At 40.7% G+C, this 26,680-nt stretch overlaps 1 protein-coding gene across 3 annotated transcripts in view; it reads right to left on the bottom strand.

The window, feature by feature from the left end:
- The window catches only part of CACNA2D3 (calcium voltage-gated channel auxiliary subunit alpha2delta 3), a 939,729-nt gene that overhangs the window by 662,687 nt on the left and 250,362 nt on the right, over positions 1–26,680 (bottom strand). For all 3 annotated transcript variants that reach the window (XM_031009416.3, XM_031009417.3, XM_055383540.2), the window contains exon 4: positions 13,003–13,062. In XM_031009416.3, the coding sequence (XP_030865276.1) occupies positions 13,003–13,062 (60 nt within the window). The remainder of the gene's footprint in view (positions 1–13,002; positions 13,063–26,680) is intronic.

Genomic DNA, 26,680 nt, shown 5'->3' with positions numbered 1-26,680 from the left:
AACCCTTAGCAGATACATGATTTGTGAATATTTTTCCCAATATTTTTGTTAATTGTTTCCATTGCTGTGCAGAAGCTATTTAGTATGATGTAGTCCCATTTATTTATTTTTGCTTTTGTAGCCTGAGCTTTTGGTGTGACATCCAAGAAATCACTGTCAAGGTCACTGTCAAGGAGTTTACCCCCTATATTTTCTTCTAGCAGTTTTATGGTTTCAGGTTTTACATTTAGGTCTTTCATCCATTTTGAGTTGATTTTTGTATATAAGATAAGGGTCCAATTTCATTCTTTTGCACATGGAAATCCAGTTTTCCCAGCATCATTTATTAATGAGACTATTCTTTCCCCCATTGTGTCTTTTTGTTGCCCTTCTCAGAAACTAGTTGACCACATATGTTTGGATTTATTTCTGGGCTCTCTATCCTATTCTACAAGTCTATGTGTCTGCTTTTTGCCAGTAACATGTTGTTTTGATTGTTACGCTTCGTAATATAATTTTAACAAGAAATGTGAAGCCTCCAACTTTTTTTTTTTTTTTTTTTTACTGAGTAGTACTTTGGCTATTCAGGGTTTAATGTGGTTCCACATAAATTTTAGGGTTTTTACATTTATGTGAAGAATGCCATTGGGATTTTGATAGGGATTGCATTGGATCTATACATATTGCTTTTTAGTATAGTACAGTACAGTACAGTATAGTATAGACATTTTAGTATAGTATAGACACTTTAACAATATTAATTCTTCCAATTCATGAGGATGAAATATCTTTCTATTTGTGTCCTCTTCAATTTCTTTCATCAATATTTTATAGTTTTCAGTGTACTCTTCAATTTGTTTCATCAATGTTTTATAGTTTTCAGTGTATGTCTTTTACTTCCTTGGTAAAATTTATTCTTAAGTATTTCATCTTGTTTTATTTTTGATGCTATTAGAAATGAGATTATTTTCTTGAATTTTTCATCTAGGTTGTTATTTGTATATAGAAATACAAGAAATTTTTGTATCTTTATTTTACATCCTGCAACTTTATTGAGATCTAACAGCTTTTTGGTGGAGTCTTTGGGGTTTTCTACATAAAGGATCATGTCATCTGTAATTAGTGATAATTTTACTTCTTTTGTTCCAATCTGAAAGCTTTTTATTTCTTTTTTGTCTAACTGCTCTTGCTAATACTTCCAGTACTATGTTGAATAGAAGTGGCAAGTGTGGGCATTCTTACCTCACAGCAGATCTTAAAAGAAAAGCTTTCAGTTTCTCCTCATTGATTATGATGCTAGCTGTCGGTTTTTCATAAATGAACTTTATTATGCTGAGAAACCTTCCATCTATACCTAAACTGTTAAGAGTTTTCATCAAGAAAGGATGTTGAACTTTGTTGAATGCTTTTTCTGCATCAGTTTATATGATCGTGTGGTTTTTGTCTGTTAATGAAAGTATCACATTGATTAATTTGCATATGCTAGTCTTACATGGCCAGGGATACATCTCTCTTGATCATGAGGTATAATCTTCTTGATTTGTTCTTGAATTTGAGTTGCTAAAATGTTATTGATGATTTTTTACATCAATATTCATCAGAGATATTGATACTGACCTGACGTGTAGTTTTCTTTACCGTGGTGTCTTTGGTTTAGGTACCAAGGTGATGCTGGCTTCAGAAAACATGTTAGGAAGTATTCCCTCCAGCTCTATTTTTTGGATGAGTTTAAGAAGTTTGGGTAGTAATTCTTGTTTGAAAATGTAGTATAATTCAGCCGTAAAGCCATCTGGTCCTGGGCTTTTATTTTTTAGGAGGTTTTTAATTACTACTTCAATCTCTTTGTTATTGCTCTATGCGGGCTTTGCATTTCTTCCTGATTCAACCTTGGCAAAACCTTGGTTTTAGAAAGAATTTATCCATTTCCTCTAGGTTATCAAATTTCTCGGCATATAATTGTTCTTAATAGTTACTTATGAAGCTTTTTATTTCTGAGGCTTCTGTTATAATGTCTCCACTTTCATTTCTGATTTCATATATTTGAGTCTTCTCTCTTTTCTTAGTCTAGCTAAGGGTTTGTTAATTTTAAGTTTTCAAAAAATAAACAATTCAGTTAATTTTTTCTATGGTTTTTCTATCCCTCATTTGATTTATTTCTGTTCTGATTTTTATTATTTCCTTCCTTCTGTTAACTTTGGGTTTAACTTGTTCTTCTTTTTCTAGTTCCTTGAGGTGTAATGTTGGGCTACTTATTTAAAATCTTTCTTCTTATTATTTGAAATATTTCTTATTTTTTAATGTAGGCATTTACAGTTATGAACTTCCCTTCCAGAACCACTTTTGTTGTATCCCATAGGTTTTGGTATGTTATGTCTTCACTACCTTTTGTCTCAAGATATTTTTATTGTGTGTGTGTGTGTGTGTGTGCGCCTCTGTGCGTGTGTGTGTGTGTCTGTTTGAGACAGGGTCTGGCTCTGTCACCCACGCTGGAGTGCAGTGGCACAATCTTGGCTCACTGAAACCTCTGCCTCCCAGGTTTAAGCCACCCTTCCACGTCAGCTTCCTGAATAGCTGAAACTACAGGTACACGCCACCAAGACCGGCTACTTTTTTTTATTTTTTTGCAGAGACAGGTCTCACTTGTTGCCCAAGCTGGTCTCGAACTCTTCAAGTGATCTGTCCATCTCCATCTCCCAAAGTGCTGGGATTACAGGCGTGAGCCACTGTGCCTGGCCAAGATATTGCTAAATTTTCCTCTTGATTTCTTCTTTGACCCACTGGGTTGTTCAGGAGCATGTTGTTTAATTTCCACATATTATTGACTTTTCCAAAAATCTTCCTATTGTTGATTCGTAGTTTCATATACTTGTGGTCATAAATAATACTTGATATGATTCCAATCTTCTTAAGTTTGTTAAGACTTATTTTGTGGCTTACCATATGGTTTGTCCTGGAGAATGTTCCACGTGCACTAGAGAAGAATGTATATTCTGCTGCTGTTGGATGGAAAGTTCTGTATATATTTGTTAAGTCCATTTTTTTCTGAAGTGCAGTTCAATTACAGTATTTCCTTATTAATTTTCATCTGTTTGATCTGTCCATTGTTGAAAGTGGGATATTAAAGTCCCTTACTATTATTGTATTGCTGTCTATTTCTCCCTTAATGTCAATTAATATTTGTCTTAGGTGCTCTCAGATTGGGTGCATATATATTTACAGACATTATGTCCTCTTGATGAATTGAGCCCTTTATCATTAAATAGTGACCCTGTTTGTCTTTTGTGACAGTTTCATACTTAAAATCTATTTTATTAGATATGAGTATAGCCAGCCCTGCTCTTTTTTTTGGTTGCCATTTGCATGCAATATCTTCTTCCATTCCTTTACTTTCAGCCTATGTGTGTCCTTAAGGCTAAAGTGGGTCTCTTGTGGGTAGCATATAGTTGGACCTTGTTTTTTTAATCAGTTTAGCCACTCTATGTCTTTTGATTGGATAATTTAATCCATTTATATTCATTGTAATTATTGATAGGTAAAGAATTATTACTGCCATTTTATTAACTGTATTCTGGTTGTTTCACAGATCCTTTGCTCCCTTCTCCCTCTCTTGTTTTTTATCTTTGTAATCTGGTAAGTTTCTGTAGTGCTAAGTTTTTATTCTTTTCTCTTTATCATTGGTATATATGCTATGGGTTTTGCTTTGTAGTTACCATATGGTTTATGCAAAACATCATACAGTTATAATAGGATATTTTACACTGATAACAACTTAATTTCATTCTCATACACTCTTGACTTTTGCCCTCTCCCAACAATTTATATTTTTGATGTCAGAATTTACGTCTTTTTATATTAAGCATTTCTTAATTAATGGTAGCTATCATTATTTTTGACTGTTTTGACTTCTGACCTTTATACTAGAGATATATATGATTTACAGAGTATCATATCAACAATGAAGTATTCTGGACTTGACCATTACCATTGAATTTTATACTTTCATATGTTGTTACATTAGTAATTCACATCCTTTTGTTTCTACTTGAAGAACTCTCTTAAGTATTTCTTCTAAGACAGGTTTAGTGGTGATAAATTCTCTCAATGTTTGCTTGCCTAGGAAAGACTTTTGTTTCTCCTTTATTCCTGAAGGACACCTTTAATGGGTATAGTATTCTTGGCTGACATTCTTTTTCCTTTCAGTACTTTAAAATTTTCATCCCATTCTCTCCTGGCTTGTAACGTTTCTCTTAAGAAATTCACTGACATTCTAATGATGATTTCCCTTATATGTGACTTGACACTTTTCTCTTGTTCTTTTAAAAATATCTCTTTGTCATTGACTTTTGATAGTTTAATTATAATGTACCTCAGAGAGAACCACTTTGGGTTGAACTTGTTTGGGGACTTTTGAGTTTCACAGATCTGGATGTCCAAATCTCTTCCAAGAATTTGGAGGTTTTCTGCAATTATTTCATTATTTCATAAGCTTCCTCTTCCCACCTCCATCCCTTATCCTTCTGCAATTCTCCTAATATGAATCTTTGTTCACTTGATGGCATTTCATAAGTTCTGCAGACTGTCTTCAATCTTTCATTCATTTTTCTTTTTTTTTCCGTTGACTAGGTAATTTCAAAAGACCTATCATCAAGTTCAGAGTTTCTTTCTTCTGCTCGATCTAGTCTGATGTTGAAGTTTTCTATTATAGTTTTTATTTCATTCATTGAATTCTTAGCTCCAAGATTTTTATTTGGTTCTTTTCAATGATATTTATCTCTGTTGAGATTATCAGTCAGATCATGAATTTTTTTTCTGATTTCACTGAATTGCCTATCTATCTTATCTCAAATCTCACAGAGTTTCCTCACAATCATTATTCTGAATTCCTTTTTAGAAAATTCATAAATTTCCTTTTCTTGGAGTAAGTTACTAGAGAATTATTGTGTTACTTTGGCAATGTCCTGTTTCCTTGCTTTTTCATGTTTCTTGTTCCATGCATTGATGTCTGCACATCTGGTGAAACAATCACCTCTTCCAAACTTTACAGACTGGCTTTCATAGGGAAAGACTTTCACTTGCAGATGGGTCTTACTGTGCCAATTGGGTAGGGCATGATGACTCTAAGTTCCTCGTAGAAGCGGTTGTATATCCTCTGTGAAGCTTCTTCAGCTGTGATCAATGTCAGAAATGACTGTGGGTGTCTGGTAGACTAGGCTGTAGGAGTTTGGGGCAGTGGTGGTGGTAGCAAAGGCTGTCAGGGTCCTTGGTGACAAGGACTTTTGATGTCCTCCTCTTCTTTCTTTCCACACAATGGTGAGTCTTAGATGAGAAGATCTCTCTTGATGTCAGGTCTGACACAGCCCTCAAGCAGCTGCAACAGTACTGAGTTCCACGAAACAGGTGCTCAGAATATCCATGGAAGAGGAGTCCTGGGCTCAGGGTTTCATGAGCTTATTTTGGCACCTGAGTTCTAAGGTGAAGGGTTCACTCTCCAAGGCAGGGTTGGAGGCAGATTGCCTACACACCAGGATTTGTGACTCTGGGGTACAACGAAGCAGCTGAGCTGGGTTGTAGTTGTAACTCTGACCCCAGGGGACAGGACACAGAACTGGCCTTTCTTTGAGGAAGAAGGGGTGCTCTGACGATTTGAGCCCAGGGAGCAAGGTAAAGCTGCAATTTGGGAACCAGTGCCAACAGGCACAGTGGCAATTCAGGCCCCAGTGAATGAGATGCCTACCTCATAGTGGTAACTCTGGACCCCCAGATGGTGAGACACAGAAGCATCCTAGACCCTGTACGGACACATGCAGCAGCAACAAGGTACCAAAAATGGCAAAGCCTAGCTGCTGCTTGCATCCTGGAAGGCAGGGAACAGCACAGTGATGACCCCACTCCCCAAGAAGAGGGGTGTCTCATACTCTGCAATGCCAGTCCAGTTCTAGGGAAGCAGGGTACTACAGTTCTTCAGCCAGTAGAGCAAGGTGTCCCAGCTCAACCAACGCCATTTCCCTGGGATGTGGGATACCACGTCAGATCAGCCCAGGGATGTGTGGCTGCTCAGTCTGGCTATGGCTCCATTTCCCCACAAGTTGATGTACCTCTTTAGCTCAGGCACAGGAAGCCTTACTGCTCTGGGCAGACAAGGGACCGATTCCCCAGGATGCAGGGTGCTGCTTCAGCTTAAGCTCTGAGAGGCGAAGCACGATAGTGACTGGGAGGGGTAGGTAGAGCAGCTACACACCAGCTTGGCCCCAGGGGTAGCGTGTAGCAGCAGCTCAGCTTAGGGATGGTGGGCCAGCAGGCAAGGGTGGTTCAGTGGCAACAAAGCCTCAGGGACGACAGGGTGCTGTAGCTAACTGCACCAGAGCCAGACACACTCCAGCAGTGGTTCAAGTTCAAAGACGGTGCAGTACCCACATGGGTCACAGGGGACAGGACACAGTGTCAGCTGCTTCTCTGGGGAGAGTGCAGCTGTGTGGACACCAGCCAGCTCCCTCAGCTGACCTGAGCACCTGTGAGGTCAGTAGGAGTCCCCAGTGGAGAGCACTACAAGTGTCCACATCGACGATGGGTGCTTCTGGCAGTCTTCTTGCTCACCTTTTTTCCACAGGGAGAAGTAACTCCTGGTTTTGAACTGACCCCACCTTGGGGATGGGGTAGCAGAAGCAAGGCACTTCCCCCTTCTCTATGCGTCCATCCTGGGCTTCTGTGGTCTACAGGGCTTCTGTTACTCCTTTGATGCACTTCAGCCCTGTTTAGTTATTTTCATCAAAATCCAGCAGTTTATTCATTGCTTTGGCTGTCTTTGCAGGGCGGCAGGGGACAAGCACTAAGGGCTTCTTCTAGCCAGCCATCTTGTTGACATCACTCTCCCATTGTCCTTGCTATCCTTTTTCCTAGAAAGGCTTCCTTTTCCTAGTGGATGGTGGAAGAAGTTCTACATTGAGTGCTGGGGCTCCTGAGCTGCCCTTTCTCTCCTTTCCTGGGTTTCCTTCAACACAAAGCTCCCATTGTAACAGGTAAGCAGGTAGAGTAAGCTGCTCTAGGAAGTATCAGAAGTCATCTTATCTCAGAGGTTTCCCACCAACAGTCTTTATTCCCCCTCCACTCCAAAGCCCCCATCCCACCTTTGAAATCAGGCCACTACATTTGCAAGGTAGGCTCTTCCAGCTTGGTGAGGACCAGGAGGAAGTGTGCTGCCAGCTCCTTTCCCTTCCCATACCTGTTATCCCTCTGAATGTCACCACACTTTTCTTTTTCCCTATTACTTACAAAACAACAAAGAAAAACTATCATAGAAAACTTTGTAATAGAAAAAGCTTCTGCAGGATACACAATTCAAAACCATATCTTTTTCTCTCTCTGCGCACCCGCTCTGTGCAATTGGCACTTATTTGAGACAGCTTTCAAAGAAAATATGTTTGTGGTTCAAAGATAAGCAGGTTTTTAGTAAACTGTCAAAAGGACTTTTTTTTTTCTTCTTTACTGCCAGTGGAAAAACTCAAAAAGAAAGAGTATGTAAGAGGGGGAAGGCATTCTGAATTGTACTAGAACATGTATAGACTTAATTTTCTGGAAATTCATCAATAGCTAGGTATTCAAAGCTAGGATCTCCTGCTTCTCCACCCGGAATTGGGTTTTGCCATCAAAATAATGAGGATGAAACACTAAAATAATTACATGTAATAACTGAGACACAGGGTAGTATTTTTTAAAACTCTGTTCTCATTGGAACTATCAATCTTTTAAGAAAAGCCTAGGTTAATTCGCAGCATAAAGTAAAAAAAGGAGAGAGATGCTATTATAATAAGGCCTCTATTATCAATTATGACTGAAAATTGACCCAATGAAGGTATCAGGGAATAAAGAACTACACCAAGAGAAGGCCAAGCTAGAACCCACAGGCCACCAGAAAGAGGGACAAGCCAGAGGGCTGAACTGACACCAGTGTCCACAAGAAAGTTACCCTGCCAGGCTGGGCATGGTGGCTCATACCTATAATCCCAGCACTTTGGGAGGCCAAGTCAGGCAGGTCACTTGAGCCCAGGAGCTCAAGACCAGCCTAACCAACATGGTGAAACCCGGTATCCACAAAAAATACAAGAAGTAGCTGGGTGTCATGGTGCACACCTGTAATCCCAGCTACTCGGGAAGCTGAGGCACGAGAATCACTTGAAGCTGGGAGGCGCAGGTTGTAGTGAGCTGAGATCGCACCACTGCACTCCGGTCTGGGTGACAGATCAAGACTCTGTCTCAAAAAAAAAAAAAAAGAAAGAAAGAAAGAAAGAAAGCCACCCCGCCAATGAAGGCCAAGCACATCTGTTTTCTATGGAGGATTCTGCATTTTGGTTTGTTCACACATGCTATCCTTCAGGAGCTGCATTTTGCCTCTTGTCCCAATACAGTTTTTGTTAACAACTAACAATCTAATGCCATAGTAAGGACATTACAGAGGGGGCTGTAGATGTCTAAGCCATAAGGTCATGGGGGAAAAGTTAAACCTCTGAAAAGACTGCAAGGGGAATTTAAATGGAAAATAAAATCGTAATAATAAAGGAGTTGTAACTTTCTTTTTGTAACTTTTGATTATTTTACCAATGAAAAGCAAATTCTTCACTTTGAAGCACATGAATGTTGCAATGATGCAACGTCTCCAGTCTAAAGCGAGAGAAGGGGCAGATCCATCATCTCTTTTCTGTTTTGGGAAGACGGAAGCTAAGATATATATGAGTTAAAACTACACAGGTTAGGAAATTTTGCAAAATCCCTTTTTTTTTTTTTTCTGTATGAAAACAGACTTCCAGCTCCCTGTACTCCTCCTGAGCTAATAGGGTAGGTTCCTTCTCAGCGTTATTTCACAGTGAGCAGACGGTAGTCTGAAATTTTTTTGATAAAAACAATTATCTGCCAGGGGTTGCTGAGAGGTCAGCAGAACCCAGATTAACAATTGATCAGCTCTAATGGACCATCACAGTAATAAATTCAGAGCCAGTACACAGACCTGCCACCTCAGTAATAGCAATGGGGCTGACACCCGAGCTGTTAATAGACTTGCACTTAATAGCATAGAAGCTTCAGTAGCTTCAAAACCTTCATCTAAGCCAAGACAAATTCTTCCATGCACAGCCAGTTTATCAAAGGCCTCTGTTTCACAGGTCTCCACCAAAGTGCATGTGGTTTACTTTGACCCATAGAGGAGTTCACTGAGGTCGGAGCACCAGTGTGAATGGCATTGTCATATTGACAGAGTATTTCAACATCTACTCTTATGTTCAGACCACAATGGTACCCTCTGATGCTTTTGTTGTACATGTCCAGAACAGGTGACTGGGGAGGAAAACTTTAGCTCCCTTTCCTTGTTCCCAAGAGAGCAAAAACTAGAGACTTATTTTCTTGGTGCCTCATTTCTTCAAGAGAGATGCCAATGCTGCATTCACAATCACAGCACCCTCTTTGACAGAGGGAATCGCTTGTGCTACACCAGAATTTTACTGTAAAACTTCGGAAATAGGAAATCAGAACACTCTTGGAAAATAATAATAGCTTCAGATGGACAAAAAAGAATGTCTCTATGTTGGCTGAACTAAAACCACAAAACATTTTTCATCTGCTGAAGGATAAGTAATCCCCAAAAGTCAACCACATCATCCCCTCCCATGCCCCATCCCACCAACCCTTGTCTCTCAGTAAAACTGACCACATGAGCCATAAATAACAGATTTTACAAAGCAGTCATCACTTCCAATAATGTTTCTCACTCTCTCCTGCACAATCACTCCTTCCTGTTGAACCAATGAAGCCAGAAAAAATCAAAGAATGAGGACATTCCTTAACATAATCACAGTATAGGGATGAAGATCCAACAATCCAACATTAATACAGCATTGTTTTCTAATGCACAGTCCATATGAAAACTTTGTTTTCTAGTTCAGGATCCAGTTCAGGATCACACATTGCATGTAGTAGTCATGTGTCCTCATCTCTCTGAATTAGGAGCAAATCCTCAACATTTCTTTCTCCTTCTTGATCTTGGCATTTTTGAAGACGAGTCCAGACAGTTACTCTGTAGAATGTTCCTCAATCTAGATTTGTCTGATGTTTTATCATGATTACAGTCAGGCTACACATTTTGGGCAAGAATTCTACATAACTGTGTTATATTTTTCTAAGTCATCACATCTGGAGGCACTTGATGTCACTTTGTCTCATTATTGGTGACATTAACTTCGATTATTTGTTTAAGGTGGTGTCTATCAGGTTTCTCCACAATAAAATTGCTATTTTTCCCTTTGTAATTGATGAGTAACTTGTGGGCAAATAGTTTGAGACTATAAGTGTCCTGTTCTTCACCAAACTTTTGCCAACTAATTTTAGCATCCACTGAAGATTCTTGCCTCAGTTAATTACCATAATTTTCTAACTCAATCATTTTTCTATATGCATTGGTTGCCTTCTAAGACATTCCCCCTCATTTGTCTTTTTTTTTTTTAAGATGCAGTTTCGCTCTTTGTTGCCCAGGCTGGAGTGCACTGGCGTGATCTTGGCTGACTCCAACATCCACCTCCCAGCTTCAAGTGATTCTCCTGTCTCAGCCTCCTGAGTAGCTGGGATTACCGGCACCTCCCACCATGCCCGGCTAATTTTTGTATTTTTAGTAGAGACAGGGTTTCACCATGTTGGCCAAGCTGGTCTCAAACTCCTGATCCGCCCGCCTTGGCCTCCCAAAGTGCTGGGACTACAGGTGTGAGCCACCCAGCCTGGCCCATTTGTCTATTTTTTAATCTATCTATCTGTTTATTTATTATCAAGTGGACTCATGGATTCTTATTTTATTCATTGTTACAAGCTAAGTTGATATGAGTTGAGTTTCTGTCACTTAAAATCAGAATATTCCTGAAAAGCCTTCAGGAACTTCTGAGAAAAGTGACACAGTTTCCCTAGGCATTGCACTCAAGAGGTCCTTATAATCTTCACACCTGCCAAAGTGCTTCCTGATGCTGCCATTAAATCCCTTCTGGCCCACTCTACAAGTCCGAACTCTCTGACGATCAGGCTCAATGAAGACAAATGTGGCCAGTAAATGGCCCCTAGATCTTTGTGGAGCAATCGTGTGAAAACTGAGTATGGCTTTAGGAAGGTGAGGTACTTCTTGCTATATTCAAGGTTCTCACTATCTTCTGTCCCTTCTCAGCAGCTCCGCTCAAAGAGCTGGGCCAGCTGCCGACTCCTCTTCCAATGTTTCACACCATCCCCAGAGCTTCTCCTCATTCCCCTCTTATGCTTAGCTATACCTCTGGCTCTATTTGTTTCAAATGTTGGTTATGCCTAAAAAGACTGCTGATGATGGACTTGATATTTTCTGTTTGCCCCTCCAGAACCATTCTTCAACCTTCCTCACCCAGCTCAATGACTGAACTGAACTGCATCAACCATACCAACAGCTGGATTCAGCCAATGGTGAGTACTGGCAAGAAATAAGAAAGCAAGAGAGTACTGGGGTATCATTATCCCAAATTTCACCCTTTCCAGCTCACCATGGGTGGCTATACTCCTCTATCAAATCCTTTTTCCATGTAGCCATCTTCCCTGAGTTCTAGAAACCCTAGTTTTCCTCTCTTCAGGTCAGAAGTATGGCCAGCTCTAGGGTATGCCACCATTGCCTTTTGGTCTATCAGAACACCACTGCGTGTTGGTTTCACTTAACCCCGAGTACACATTTGAAAATATTTCCTTAATTAAACTTTCCTTGATCACCCCACTTGAATATGTATTGTTTTACCCACAAAGCAAAAGACACAGATGAGGGTGATGACAAGGACACATCTTCCAGAGAGACATGCAGCCGGTGGTCAGCTTTGGTATTGCCATCTTTTTTTGTGCTTAATGATTTACGTCTGCCTTTCTATTTCCCATATAAATGGGAATATAAGAAAGTCAACACTATTTCCAAATTGTGACCACATGCCACTAAAAGAAATATGTCTAACAAAGCTCAAACTTTAAGATTTGCTCCTTCTGTTTTCCTAGCGGTGAGGAAAGGTCACAAAACTCAAAGTGCCAATTTAGATAAAAGTTCTTTCAGGGAGACCCAAACGGATCTCCAAGTTTTACTTACTTACTTACTTATTTATTTGTTTGAGACAGACTCTCGCTCTCTCACCCAGGCTGGAGTGCAATGGCTCAATCTCAGCTCACTGCAACGTCTGCTGCCCAGGTTCAAGCAATTCTCCTGCCTCAGTTTCCCAAGTAGCTGGGATTACAGGCGTGCACTACCACGCCCAGCTAATTTTTGTATTTTTAGTAGAGACGGGGTTTCACCATGTTGGCCAGGCTGGTCTTGAACTCCTGGCCTCAAGCGATGCACCTGCCTCAGTCTCCCAAAGTGCTAGGATTACAGGCGTGAGCCACCACACCCAGCTGGAACCTCCAAGTATTATTTAATTAACTTGTTGCCCTTTACTATGTTTTCTATACACATCGACATCAAAATCCTTCTCTATCAGACATAGTCATGTCATGATCAGGTACAAGATCTACTGCAAGAAATTAATGAAATGGATGTTTGAATCTCAAATCAGTGAATGATTCAATTTTTAAATGTTATTAACAACCAATTCAAAGATAGATCCATCACAGTATTGCTTTCAGTCACTTGCATTCCAAAATGCAGCCAGCCAAGTGGGATTTGGATACATTCTGCTATCTTATCAATTTACCATTGAGAGATCTGATGATTATTGTCAGTTGACCAATTTAACTCCCCCTAAATTGGGGAATAGTTTATTGAAATCTGATTACACACATGTGAGTGTTTGACATCACCCATTATAACTGTCATTGTTAGAAGGTGGTTGTGGATTGCTTAAGAATCCTGTCAAAGATAGACACATTTATTCCAACTCAGTACCATCCTCTCAAAAGCCTCTCCCTCCCAATCACTGAAAAATCAGTATTCCTGGTATACCTGGTACTTCTCCTTTGGCAGGAAACACACAAAACAATTTAACTCAAACTATAATCAGTTACCTGTAAGTCTGCATCAAATTCATGTTTCAGGTGTGCTTCTTCTGCAGCCTCCACCAGACGCTAAAAAAAAAAAAAAAACCAGAAGACAGCATTAAGGATCAGAATTGTGGCCTGAACCCCACTTCTCCATTGACCAAAAGTGACAGATTATATCGTAGTTCATACATTGTGATCTGATGCCTTTGCTCCCATGAAACTGAAAATAATCACATCAGTGTCAACACTGGGTTTCTGCCTCCATCATTCAATCAATAATTCTTCCAATAAATATTTATTGTTGTGTACACATTTATAAATGCACACGTGTTCTGCATCCATTTACAAAACAATTCAGACACTGGCCCTTGAGGCCCAATGCAGATCCAAAACCCACCTAGCATAGTGCATTCCTTAGGTACAGAACGCCCTTAGTCAAGATTTATTGCCTTGAATTGAGTCCAACTTTAAGTGGGCTAGCTTTCTTCCCCAATATTTTGGAAAAGAGTACTTATTTTAATTCCCTCAATCATTCAAGGTCAATTCTTTCTGTACCCAGCTCTAATATGTAATTATCAGGTGACAGTTATTTGCATTTTATGGTCCATCAATGCCACTGTGACAATCTGCAACCCAATAAAGCAATCACTTAAATTAAATGAATACTCAGGACCCACAACGACACAATTCTTGTTATTCTTCTCAGCCAGTGAAATTCAACACATTAATATTCTTATGAAACCCATTTCATAATGCCTTCATTTAGACAATTAGTCAACAATCAAAATCATTTTTACTTTGATTTTGCCTACAATTAAGATATTTCCCACCTTGAAAATATAGGCTAGAGGATATTACAGAAAACTCTCATTTGGTGAAATAATATTTCACTGAAATTATATCAAACTAAAAGCAAAATCTTAGATCCAAGCAAAAATTTGACCACTTCTATTTCTCCTGTGGTCACTCTTGTATCCTATGCTGTCTTGTATCCTAGGCCTGAGTTTAATAGGCCACGTGTGAAAAATGATGGCATTAATATTAATCTCTAAACGGTCACAAATTGACGAACAAATGTCCCATGAATAATTATTAAATTGGATATGGAAGTGAAGAGGCTGAAATACATTCGGGTAACTTTAAGCAGCAGTAGAGAGTACCAAAGCCCACTTTCGCCACAGGACATACAAAGAAAGAGACAGGCCAGCCAGAGACAGTGCTGCCCACAGACAGGGATTTGGGAAGGGTGGAAATATGATTTCCCAGACTATCTTCAGTTGATCAGAAGGTCAGGAAGGGTTTTTTCCTTCACTGGTCAAAGAACAATCCCCAGAGAACATCAGAGGCCAGAGCCAGGAGACCTGGTCCTCATTCTAGCCTGGATGCTAACTCACTACAGGTGTGAAATCTTGAGCAGGACCCTTCCCGTCTGAGCCTCAGTTTCCTCACCTGAAAATACAAAAAGTGGTGACCCTAGAGCAGTGCTTCTCAAAGTGCAGACCCACACTGGCAGGATCAGTTTCACCTGGGAAATTGTAGAAATGCCCATCCCAGTCCCACCGAATCAAAAGTTCTGGAGGTGAGGACCAGCAATCTGGTCTAACAAGCCCTGCAGGTAGTTCTGATGCCACTAAAGTTTGAGAACCACTGGCTAAAAATACCATTCATCCCATTCCTCACCTCACTCCTGATGCTTGATTAAACCTCCAAGGTTTCTCAACTCTTATTTAACTTTGTAAAAATCCATGTACCTAGGCCAGGCATGGTGGGTTCACACTAGTAATCCTAGCACTTTGGGAGGCAGAGGCGGGCAGATCACCACCTGAGGTAAGGAATTAGAGACCAGCCTGGTCAACGTGGCAAAAACCCCATCTCAACAAAAAACACAAAAATTAGCCAGGCGTGGTGGCACATGCCTGTAGTCTCAGCTATTCAGGAGGCTGAGGCAGGAGAATCACTTGAACCAAGGAGGTGGAGGTTGCAGTGAGCCAAGATCACACCACTGCATTCCAGCCTGGGCGACAGAGTGAGACTCTGTCTCAAAAACAAAAAACAAAACTTATGTATTCCTACCTAAAATACCGTCACTTTAACACATGAAATTCTTTACAGAAAAAAAAGACATAAGATGGAGGGGATGAGAAACAGAAAAGTAAGAAAAGGAACAATCTACAAAGATCAGGTAAGTGGGCCCCAAGCGTTCATTGGGTCACTCTCTTCCTAAAATCATCCTAGTCAATGAAGCTTGAAAGCCTTCTGGGATCACGTGCTACAATCTGCAAAAACACTGTGGATCCTGACAGATGAGTGACAGGCAGTGATATATAAAAAGAAAGAAAACTATGCGTTTCTGAGAGCATATTCTCTTAATCTTTGTAACAGATTTAGAATTTCTATGCATGTATCACAAAATCAGTTACATATTGAGCTTTACAGAATGTGTATTAAATATTATGCATGTCTGAATACTTACATTATCAAAACAAGTCATGCATTTGAGCATTTATTTACTGCAACACACAAAAAATGGATTTTTAATGGTGTCTACGCACTGAGAATCTAGAGAAAAAAAGTTGATAAAATGTTTAAATGATCAAAAGATAAAGTAAAACTACACAATTACCAAGACAGATAATACTGAAAAAAAGTAAAGAATTGGAAAGGAAAAAATAATAATAAAGTCATGTAAGACCAACAAAAAAGAGAACAGGATGAAAATAATAGGCAAGTTGAAATCACCATGAAACAGTATCCATGAAATGTATTTCATATATATTTTATTTACATATGTGTGTATTTATATGTATGTATATGTATACTGTACAGTCATGCAAACTATGTAACATATTCCTATGTAACAAAACATAAAGTATATTTCAACCATAAACGCTGCAATACAAAGTAGGTAACAATACAAGAAGGTAACACTGGAAAGCATCTGATAATATTGTATTAACTACTAAGAGCAGCCAGAACACTGCATTCTGTGCTGAGTGAAGTAAATACATGAGAATTTGACCTGCTAGCAAGTTTTTATGTTCATGTTCAAGTTAAATTTGCCTCCTGCCTTTTTTTTTTCTAATAGGGAACTCTTCGCGAATTTGCGTGTCATCCTTGCTAATCTCTGGATTGCTCTCATTTTAGTATATGTGCTGCCGAAGCAAGCACTGCATGTCTTTTTTTAAACTTAATTTACCCCACATATTTCCTTCTCCATCCATGAAGATATTTTTTCCATCATTCTCACTAGAAAGCTTTAGGAAACATGATTCAAGAAATGATAATCAACCAGCAGCTACAAGTAATGGTTGTTTCTTATGAAGCAAATAGGTATCCCAGAAGAGAGCTCTTTGAATGGATACGCCCTGCATGCAGCACCCACCGGGTTGTCCCAACCTGCCCTCTGATGCCAATAGGAGACAGGCCTACATTTTCTGGGAGAACTCAGAAGATGCCCTCCCAAAACAGGCTCAGCTGTTGTGTACGACAGTCATGAAAAATGGCACATCATCAAGAACTATGTGTCTTGTGGAAAGAACAAAGGACAGTAATCTTTCCTCTGAAAGTACTCTTATAAAGGTAAACAAATTAAAAGAAATGTTATTTAAGAAGAAAACCATCTTCCATAGATTTACCTAAAACAGGCTGGGTGTGGTATAATCCCAGCACTTTGGGAGGCCAAGGGGGGCGGATCGTATGAGCCCAGGACTTCAAAATCAGCCTGGGCAACGTGGCAAATCCCCATCTCTACAAAAAATACAAAAATTAGCCAGGCTTGGTGGCACCCACCTGTAGTCCCAGCTAGCGGTGAAACTCAGGCGGGAGGATCACTTGAGCCCGGGAGGCAGAGGCTGCAGTGAGCCAAGATTATACTACTGCACTCCAGCCTGGGCAACAGAACAAGACCCTATCTCAAAAAATAAAAATAAAAAAAGCTGAGTCATGGAGACAGAAGTTTCTACTGTGTTTTGCTTTGTTTTGTTTTGTTTTTGAGACGGAGTCTCGCTCTGTCACCCAGGCTGGAGTGCAATGGTGTGATCTCGGCTCACTGCAAGCTCCGCCTCCTGGGTTCAAGCTATTCTCCTGCCTCAGCCTCCTGAGTAGCTGGGATTACAGGCATGCGCCATCACTCCCGGCTAATTTTTGTATTTTTTAGCAGAGATGGGGTTTCACCATGTTGGCTAGGCTGGTCTCGAACTCCTGACCTCAGGTGATCTGCCCACCTGGGCCTCCCAAAGTGCTGGGATTACAGGCGTGAGTCACTGCACCTGGCCAAGTTTCTCCAGTTAATAAAATTAAAATACACTGATTCATCATCTAACAAAGTCAAGACCACAGAACTTCAAATTCTGATGCTTGCCAATAGAAAGTAACAGCCTATTATTGACATCTCTTTTCTTAGCAAATGTCATTATAATCATCTAAGTCCAATGAAATACGTTTTTAAAACAAATCTGCAGGTAAGAAAAATCCATTAAATTTGCTAATATTTTAGTTATTATATAAGAAACTGCCACTGAGCCTGGGGAAAACTGTTACTCTATTATACCTATTATAAAGGCAGTGTACTTTTAATAATAATGTTAATTTTCTTTTATATGAATTCCTTTTTTAGGTCAACAGATGGGATTATAGAATTGTGAATGTGGTTTTTATTTAAACGTGAACACTGGAAACAAAAATGGCTTTGAAGACTCCAGCCTACGGAACTGAGCTGTGAGGTAAGAGAAAACAGCAGTTTTGTCCACAAATCTTTTATCCCTTGTTTAATGCCAAAGCTTTTCCTTACTCAATAAAAATGATAACAATATACTGGAATACACATCCTGGACTTGGAAAAAAGCACCTATAAGCTAAAAGGTTGTAATTCATGAGTTGATGCACATTTCACTGGCTTTTTATATTTCTATATAACTCATCCCTTTTAGTGAAATAAATACAAACAAGAGCCATCTTTATAAATAGACAATGCTAGAAGCCATAGACCATGGATAGTATTTACAGCTTTGGTGAAGGCGAAGCTGCCAAGGGGAATAGCGGGGATATTAAAGCATTTCATTTAAAATCACATCTTATTTCTTGTTACAATGACCCTATGTATATCCGCACAACATTACAGAATGCACAGTGTCCCGTTTCCTCCCCGCGACACTTAAATCAGGACTAGCGTTAAAGATATGGTAGAGGTCAAACTTTCCATCACGGGCCAGAAGCGGAAAACTGGACACCACATCTAAGTAAAAATTGGATCAGAAAATGATTTTTTTGTCTTCATGTATTTTATGTTTTTGTTCCTGGCCATTTTGGCTTAACAAGGGGAGAAAAGAGAGAAAGAATTGTGTGGTGAGAGGCGGGAAGGTTATGGAAAATGTTACTACACTACCAACGTAACTTAACTGCTGGACTCCTGATTTTATCACAATGAACAAATTGTGTACAAATAAAGAAAATTTCAAATAAAAATCCCTAAAATGGGCGGTAGGGACAATTATGGATGAAAATCCTCAAAACAAAACAGAAATATAAAAACCATATGGAAGAGCAATGTAAAAAGTTATTTTTATTTCTTATGCTAAAGCTAAAAAGCTTTGGGTTGTAAAATACTGTTAAAATGGGGTGTTGGAATTTAATAAAGATTTCAAAGCACTTAATATATTTAGTGGTTTTCACGTAATGTTTTGCAACAACACATTTAATACTCATACCAGGTTTTTTATCGCCTTTTTTTCTGGAATGAATACATAATTCTTTCTCAAATAAGGTTTAAGCTCAAATGGGGGGAACTCAAATCCATAATCATGAACATGGATTTGGGCTACACAAAGGGTTAACTTGGAGTTAGTTACTGAATTGTCATTAATACTAGAGTTAGAGATCACATGACTTTTCCTTTGAATCAACAAGAGTTCAATGTGTAGAAAAATGGCCAAACAGAGGAATTAAGAAATAGTAGTAATTACTATCACAACCATACCCAGAGCAGCATGGTTGAACTGTTACGCTAGATTCAGTGGCTTTTGTTTTTTTGTTTTTTGTTTTTGAGACAGAGTCTCACTCTACTGCCCAGGCAATCTCGGCTCACTGCAAGCTCCCCTCCCGGGTTCACACCATTCTCCTGCCTCGGCCTCCCAAGTGGCTGGGACTACAGGTGCCTGCTACCATGCCTGGCTAATTTTTTGTATTTTTAGTAGAGACGGGATTTCACTGTGTTAGCCAGGATGGTCTCCATCTCCTGACCTCGTGATCCGCCTGCCTCGGCCTCCCAAAGTGCTGGGATTACAGACGTGAGCCACCGCACCTGGCTGGCTTTTGTTTTAAGGGCAAGAGTTTGAGTTACACCATTTGTCCATCAGTGTGTACCTGGGACTAATGCGATCCTAGCAGCGTGTTACACAGCAGGGCTTGAACTTGACATGCTGACAGTCTACAGAAGTGAAGACAGAGGAGATCTAAGTCCTCTCTGCAGTCACAAATTTCAAACTCAATCAATCACGGATTAAAATGAAAAATCTCTACCCTCATTAAGGGCACTTAGCACATCAAAAGATGTTTCCAGGAACCCAGGCAAAATGAGATTGATTTGTTTCCCGTACTTATTTCAAACTCTTGTCTTGTACCAAGGGTCAGAAATCATCCATTTAAGAACTGTTACATTGGAGAAATAAAGTAAGTTGTTCAGATTTACATTTTCATTCCTTCTGGTGTTGAGATTCCTTCCCCTCTGTCCTTGGGATAGAGTTGTTTATCACTCCGTTAACAGTGTAGATTAATCTTTGCTGCTTTGTAGCTAGAGCAATTAGACGAATATTTCCCAAAGTGTCGGAGAGGTACCACCAGTGATCCATGAAAAAAACGTAAGATGGTTTACAGAATAGTGAGGGACACACAAGGAAAATAGCTATTTCAATGAGAAGGGACAAGTGACAAAGAATGCTGTCAGGAAGCCAAGGAAGCTTCCCAGAAGACATGACATTTAAGCTGAGCTCTGAAGGAGAACAGGAAGGATGCAGGAGAAAGAGAAGTGCTGAAAGAACGTTCCAGCCAATAGGAACATTTCACACAAAGTTTTGGAGGTAAGAAAATGTTCTGGAAAAAGCAATTAAGAGAAATATTCTGGAAACAGCTAGTGCTCTGGGACCTACACAGAGGCCACATCAATGACTGGATGACCATCAGGCAATAAACCAAGGCGAAATGAATAACCTGCAGAAATGGACACAATTAGACAAGAAGAAAGCCAACACACCTTTCCCTGCCACCCTGCAATGCTGCAACTGCAGTTAGAGTCATAGCTGCAACCTTAATAATATTCAGTAATCCTTATTGATACAAATGTTTTTTACTTTTCGATTCCAATAGAAATGGCACATATAAATCACCAACTATCAAGATGATCATTTCTTTGGAGAAACACAGCTTTTAAGGAGCCTTCATTATTTCTTTGTTCCTGTAGAAGAAATAAGCTTTGTTGCACATGAATGAACATTTTGTATAAAATGACCTTCTGCCTGAAAGCTGCAAAAATTGCTTCTGCTTTAAAAATGGCAAACATTTCAAAGTGGATTATAAAAGCTAATCTATAAAGTTTCTAGAGAAAGCAGGTAACAGAACAATAGAGAAAACACATGGTGCATGTATGTGGGGAGCTTTCTTCCCTTCCTTCACTCCTCCCCTTTCCTGTCTCCTTCAGATTGTATAAGGCTACACTGGCCTTTTACAAGACCAAATAAGCCTAGAGTTTACATCAGAAGACATGATCACAATCAATAACAAATTATCTTTGTTTCCACAAGAGATACCTGTTATCAATTTGAGGCTGATTAAATTAATACCCATTATCAGCATGAATGGCCAATTTCCAAACCAAAGCCATCGCATTCTACATCTAAGCCTGCATTTGCCAAAGTGCAACATTTGCAAAGCTGCTGAAGATGGAAACAGCCAAACTTTGTTCAAAGGGCTGCCCAAGGACCAAGGCAGCTCAGGGAGAGGTAGGAAGAAGAGACAACCTTCGATTTGAGCCCAAGTAATTTTTCCAAATGACCCAGTATTTTAAATGATGTTCTTCTGCTTACATAGCTCTCCTGGGAATGTTTTAGAGTTGATTATCAAAATCAAGGCTATTTAACCATGAAACTTAAAAAGTCCCCGCAGGACCCTTCAGTTCCAAGGTAACTGCACTATTTCTTTTGTGGGCAATGGAACTATCTTTAACTTCCCAAGGGGATAGTCCACAATGAATGGGGACTATGACATTACATCATCTGAGGCATGAGTCCCCAACCCCCAGCATGGACCAGTACTGGTCGGTGGCCTGTTAGGAACTGGACCGCACAGCAGGAGGTGAGTGGAGGGCCTGCGAGCATCACTGCCTGAGCTCAGCCTCCTGTCAGATCATCAGCATTAGATTCTCATAGGAGCATGAACTCTATTGTGAACTGCGCATGCAAGGGATCCAGGCTGCACGCTCCTTAAGAGAATCTAACTAATGCCTGATTATCTGAGGTGGAACAGCCTCATCCCAAAGCCATCCCTCACTCCCCATGCAAAAACTGTCTTTCATGAAACCAATCCCTGATGCCAAAAAGGTTGGTGACCGCTGACCTGAAAGATGAACATTTGTTCTCCAAAATGAAAGGAAATTTCCTATCACCAAGGCCTCTGATTGTGGTGAATAAAATTCTGTTCCAGCCCTTAATTATACCTTTCCAGGGCTTACTCAGAAGGTGTTGACTAGAACTCACCATGGCAGAGTATTGAAGGTATTGCCCAACTAGCCAAGGAAGACAGGGACATCTGCCCCAGATAAGTCACAGCCAACATAACAAGGTATTGGTACTGGTAAGGAAGTCTGTCCTGCAGAGAGTTTCCATTCCTGGTTGTATCACTTTTCTGTCACTTCTGTTTAGTTTAGCAAGTACTTGTTAAGAACCTATTAGGTAACAAGAACATCACCAAAAACTGAACCCCAATAAATAGATAACTGAGTCTTAGGCCTCAAGAAGTTTGGGGTACATTTTGTTACAGTAGAGTCAGAACAGGTCTCAGAAATCAAAGACAAGAGTTTGAATCCAGGTCTTCCTACTCACTGACTCTGGGCAAGTCTTAACTTCTCTGAGTCCTGGTTTTCTAATCTGATGAATACAAATAATAAAACCTTTAGTCTGTACCTCAGTGTGTGAATCTGGTGAGAATATACATACAAAAATTTCCCAAAGGATTCCACACAAGTATAAAATATTATTAAGACAGGGTAGAGGAGGAGACAAGATTTTCCAGCATAAAACAGCTTGATTGAAACAAGGAAACTTCCCAGAGTCACTGCCTCCCACGGTTGGCTCTCATATAGGGAGAACTTGGAACAACTCCCCAAGTTCACAGTTACATGGAGGTTATGTGAAAGTTAATTCTGCTGCCAAGAAAAGGACTCCAAATCTTGTGTTCAAAAACACAAGGCTGTGCATCTGCTCCTTAAGGGCGGGTTTTCAGAATCCACCACTCTTTCAGTTCCAGAGGTAAAATCTGTGATCAGTGAGGCTGAAAATGGAATGAGGCAAAGGCCTTTATGGAAGGGTTTGACTGATGTCCTCAGAATGGCACAAACACAGAAATTAAGCTGTTTGCCAAAGCAAGCTCCTGTGACAGATGGCACCTGTGAGACACTGGACAGGATGGTGAGTGTGGCAGGCAGCTCCTTGCCCCCAGGCCCCAACTATGGCCAGGGAAGAAAATTTTTCTTTCTCCTTGAAAATGAAATAACACTAACAATTTCCATGTCCATTCAGACTTTACCTTCTCAAGATGGATTTTTATATAAATTTGATGCAGAGAAAAATCTGTTCCAATTCCCTTGTTGTTCTTTCCTTCCAACTATCCAACCAAATGTTTACCAGGCAACTTCAGTTTGGGAAGGAATATATCGTGTTGGTGCAGGGAACAGCCCCGAGGTCCGACAACCTGAATTCAAATCCTGCCTCCAGCAACTTTATAATACCTCTCTGAGCCAATGTTCTTGGCATTGAGTAAATGTCCACTAATGTTATCTTGCTGCTGCTGATGATGATGATTAATTATGTGGGAAGAATTACACTAAGGGCTGACGCAACGAAGATAATGGCACTCTCACACAGTTCAGTTGGGAGAGGAGGCAAATAACTAGATAATGTGGCGTGGGCTACAATAGGAGGGCCACACAAGATGATAACAGCAATTATTGAGCTTCACACTGCCTGGCCTATGTGCCAAGCTGTCCTAAGTGCTTTAGTCATTGAATCCAGCAAATCCTCACAACTGCTCTATAAAACAAAGCACAGATACCATCCTAACTTTACACCAAAGGGAAACCAAAGGGAAGAGAGGTTATAGCACTATGAAAACGAAGGGCATAGAGCACCAGTGCAGGAATGCTCATAAATGATGCAACAGTAAGCTGGGGTTAAAGGAGTGGAAGTTAGCCAGGTGACTGAGAGAGGTGACGGCGAAGGAGCAGCAAAGGCTCCAGGGTGGGAGCCTCCTCTGCCTAGTCTCTCCTGTCTGCAGAGCTGCAGGTGTGGAATGGGAAGGGGGAAGAGTGCAAAAGGGCAGGCAAGTGGGACTCAGATAGGCAAGGGTGTTGAGCTAGGCTAAGGAGTACTGTGGCCTGTGTGCAGCGGGAGGTCTCATGGGCCATAAGACCCACGTGATCAGACCTGAACTTTAATTCACCTTTAAAAGTAATCTGGTGGCAGTGCTGAAAAAAATTAAAAAGGATAAACCTGAAACAGAGACTGAGGCAGAGAGACCACTTGCTTTAATGCCATTTATCCCACAAATACCTTAATCCGTGAGCAATTCCTGTGGGCTCTCCCTCCAAAATACACCCCATGTTTCACTACTTTCGTCATCCTCTCCCCTGTTATATCCCTAGCAAAGCCACGGCCATCTCTTCTCTGGAAACCCTCAGCATCCTAACAAGTGTCCAGTTGGCACTCAGTGCCCTGGATCCCATTCTTTTTCTGGCAATCCCACATGGTTGCCAGAAAAAGCCTTTTAAGAACAATTCTGATGGCAGCACTCCCTGTTTGAAACCCACCAGTGACTTCCCACTAATCATGACTATGACCCATAAGGTCCTTTGATCTGGCCCAGTACCCTCAGATCCTGACCCCCAGCCATCTTTCTGGCCCCAGACAACTACCAACTTGTCTCTGTCATCCTGCTGTTCTCTTGACCAAGGATATTCTTGTCCTAGATCCTTGTATGTTTGACTGCCCCTCATTGGTCACTCTGCAGCTCAATGACTCCTCCTCAAGGATGTCACCCCCACCCCACCCCCTAACAAATGACTGAGCACTTTGTGCTCAAAGCAGCACTGAGAATATGGCTAGTGCTCAAAATGCAGTTGGACAAATTAAAACATATCTATTACTCACCCTACTGGGTGCCAGGCACTGTGTTAGTCTGGGAATATAAGGTTTATAAGACACAGCTGTTGTCTTCAAGGACATTAGAGTCCAGGATGGGAAAGAAACCAGTAGGCAACTGCAACACAACATGATAAAGGCTCTAACAGGAGCTAAGCAAGGAATCCTACATACCACCAAGGGAGCAACTAGACCAGGCTTACAGGGTACAAAGAGGCTCCTCACGTATGGTACAAGAAGCCTTCTCATCTACACTGAGACCTGAAAGACAAGAGCCAGCCCAGAAAACAAAGGAAAGGCCTTCCAGGATGAGGGAACTGCAAGTACAGTGGCAAAAGAAGGCATGACATGTTCAGGCAATTATGAGTGGCTTGGCATATGAAGGTTATGTGGAGGGGAGCCTGTGTCGGGGGTGGGGAGCTAGTGAGAAAGGAGGCTGGAGAGCAAAATATTATTGATCATTGATGTTATCTAGATGTTCTCAAATGAGCAAAAGGTGATCCAAGACAATAACGAGAAAGATTGAAGACAAAACATCTGAAAGTTATTTAGGAAGAGGAATATACAGGACTTGGAGGCCAACAGGATACAGAGAATAAGGGAAAAGGCAGAGTGATGGAACTATTAGGTGGGTGCAAAGGTAATTACTTTTTCACCAACCTATAGCTTGGTGCCCTTACTCACTACCTGGTACTGCCTCCAGGGGGTGTCCAGCAACAACCAGAGAAGGAGCTGAGCTCAGGAGGAACACTGAACGAAAGAAGGGCTAGCAGGTATGATAAAATCTCATAGTAAGACCAGGCAATACAAGCACAGAATGTTTTTAAAAGTGAAGTCCATTCAATCTTGTGACTAAGGGTGTGTGTTGGAGAATGCCTGCTGACTCTCAGCACCATCTAAGCTGTGTCTTCTATGGTAGGGCTGGAGGCCTACCACCACATGCTCTTGACTCCCTTGCCCTGAGCAGGGCTCCAGGTCAGATTCTTGAGAGGTCTGCAAACTGAAAGAGAAGAAACCAATATTCTCCAGCTGAAGTGATGGGCATGTATGTGGGCATGTGCAGATGGCAGGTATCTTTGGTCATTCAGACACACTCCCACAAATTACCCACTCGTGCTGCAGACACTGGAGATCGTTGGTGGTGGCTTCCTGCAAACGCAGCACTTTCTAGATCTGTCAACTCAGACAGCAGCTTCCCTGACCCTCACTCCCTCAGTTTTTCTAACTATCAAATAAGCCTTTAATTCCCTTTATTAAACCCCTGCCTACTTGAAACGCCTAAAGATATTCCTTAAAAAATAAAACCTAAAGGGTGTTTGTTTTCTCATCAAACATGACTGGGTGATCCACAGGGTACCTGTGTAAGAACCACTTCAGAGCACAGGAAGGGGCAGGGGCCAAAGTGCAGAGAGCTGTGAAAGTGGGAGGGATGGAAGTTTGGGATAAAACATCCAGATTCCTATATTGAGAAACCGATTTGGGCCACAGCAGGAAGAAAATGCAAGGTGAAAGAAGGCTTTAAGATGAAAACATGCTCATAGCAATGAAGGTAGTAATAAGAACTGCCCTGGGAAGCTCCCAGAAGACCCAGCTCAAGGCAACTCCAGGATCCTCCCCAAGGATCAGAAAGCCATTGAGCAAGCCTCCAATTCAAAGGAGGCTTAAACTTAAACCTTCCACCTTATTTCCTGAAGGGATTACAGATACAGTCATAAAGACACCATGGCACTGGAAGGAGAAGTTGTTTAAAGTTGCATCCCTTTCCTGGACCACACAGCCTACAGTGCATTATAATTTCTTTCTACTGTATCCTTAATTTGCTTAGGAAGAGACCAGTTACACATATAATATAGGCATGCTTTGTTAAAAAGCAGCAATTTGCGAAATGTATATATTTAAAACATACCACAGTTTTCAACTGTTTTCTCATTTGTTCATTCATAACATACCAGGGGCCTTGAAAACAAAATCCAAATAACCTGAGTCACTCGACTTCTGAAGGACCCTGTGTAATAAGACCAAGCGGGCTTTTACTTCTCTAAGGGACAGTCAACCACATGCACTTATATGTAAAGCTTATTCCAAATGAAATCAAGAACAAATAATGAAAAATAAGACTATTCCCCTGACTCTGGTCCCTGAACATTTTACACAAGTCCCTGGTTTCGATTAATACCACACTGGTGGCTTCAGGGTCCTCAGAAAAAGCCTTCCTCCCCCAGGTGCAGAAATAAAATCCTGAGGCCAAGACTCTAAACTTTGCCCAAGACTTTCAAGAGATGACTGCTCCAACTTGAAAC

Source organism: Gorilla gorilla, chromosome 2 (genome assembly GCF_029281585.2).
Source record: "Gorilla gorilla gorilla isolate KB3781 chromosome 2, NHGRI_mGorGor1-v2.1_pri, whole genome shotgun sequence".
NCBI lineage: Eukaryota > Metazoa > Chordata > Mammalia > Primates > Hominidae > Gorilla > Gorilla gorilla.
The sequence above is the reverse complement of the archived record's forward strand: the minus strand, read 5'-3'. Positions and strand labels throughout refer to the sequence as shown.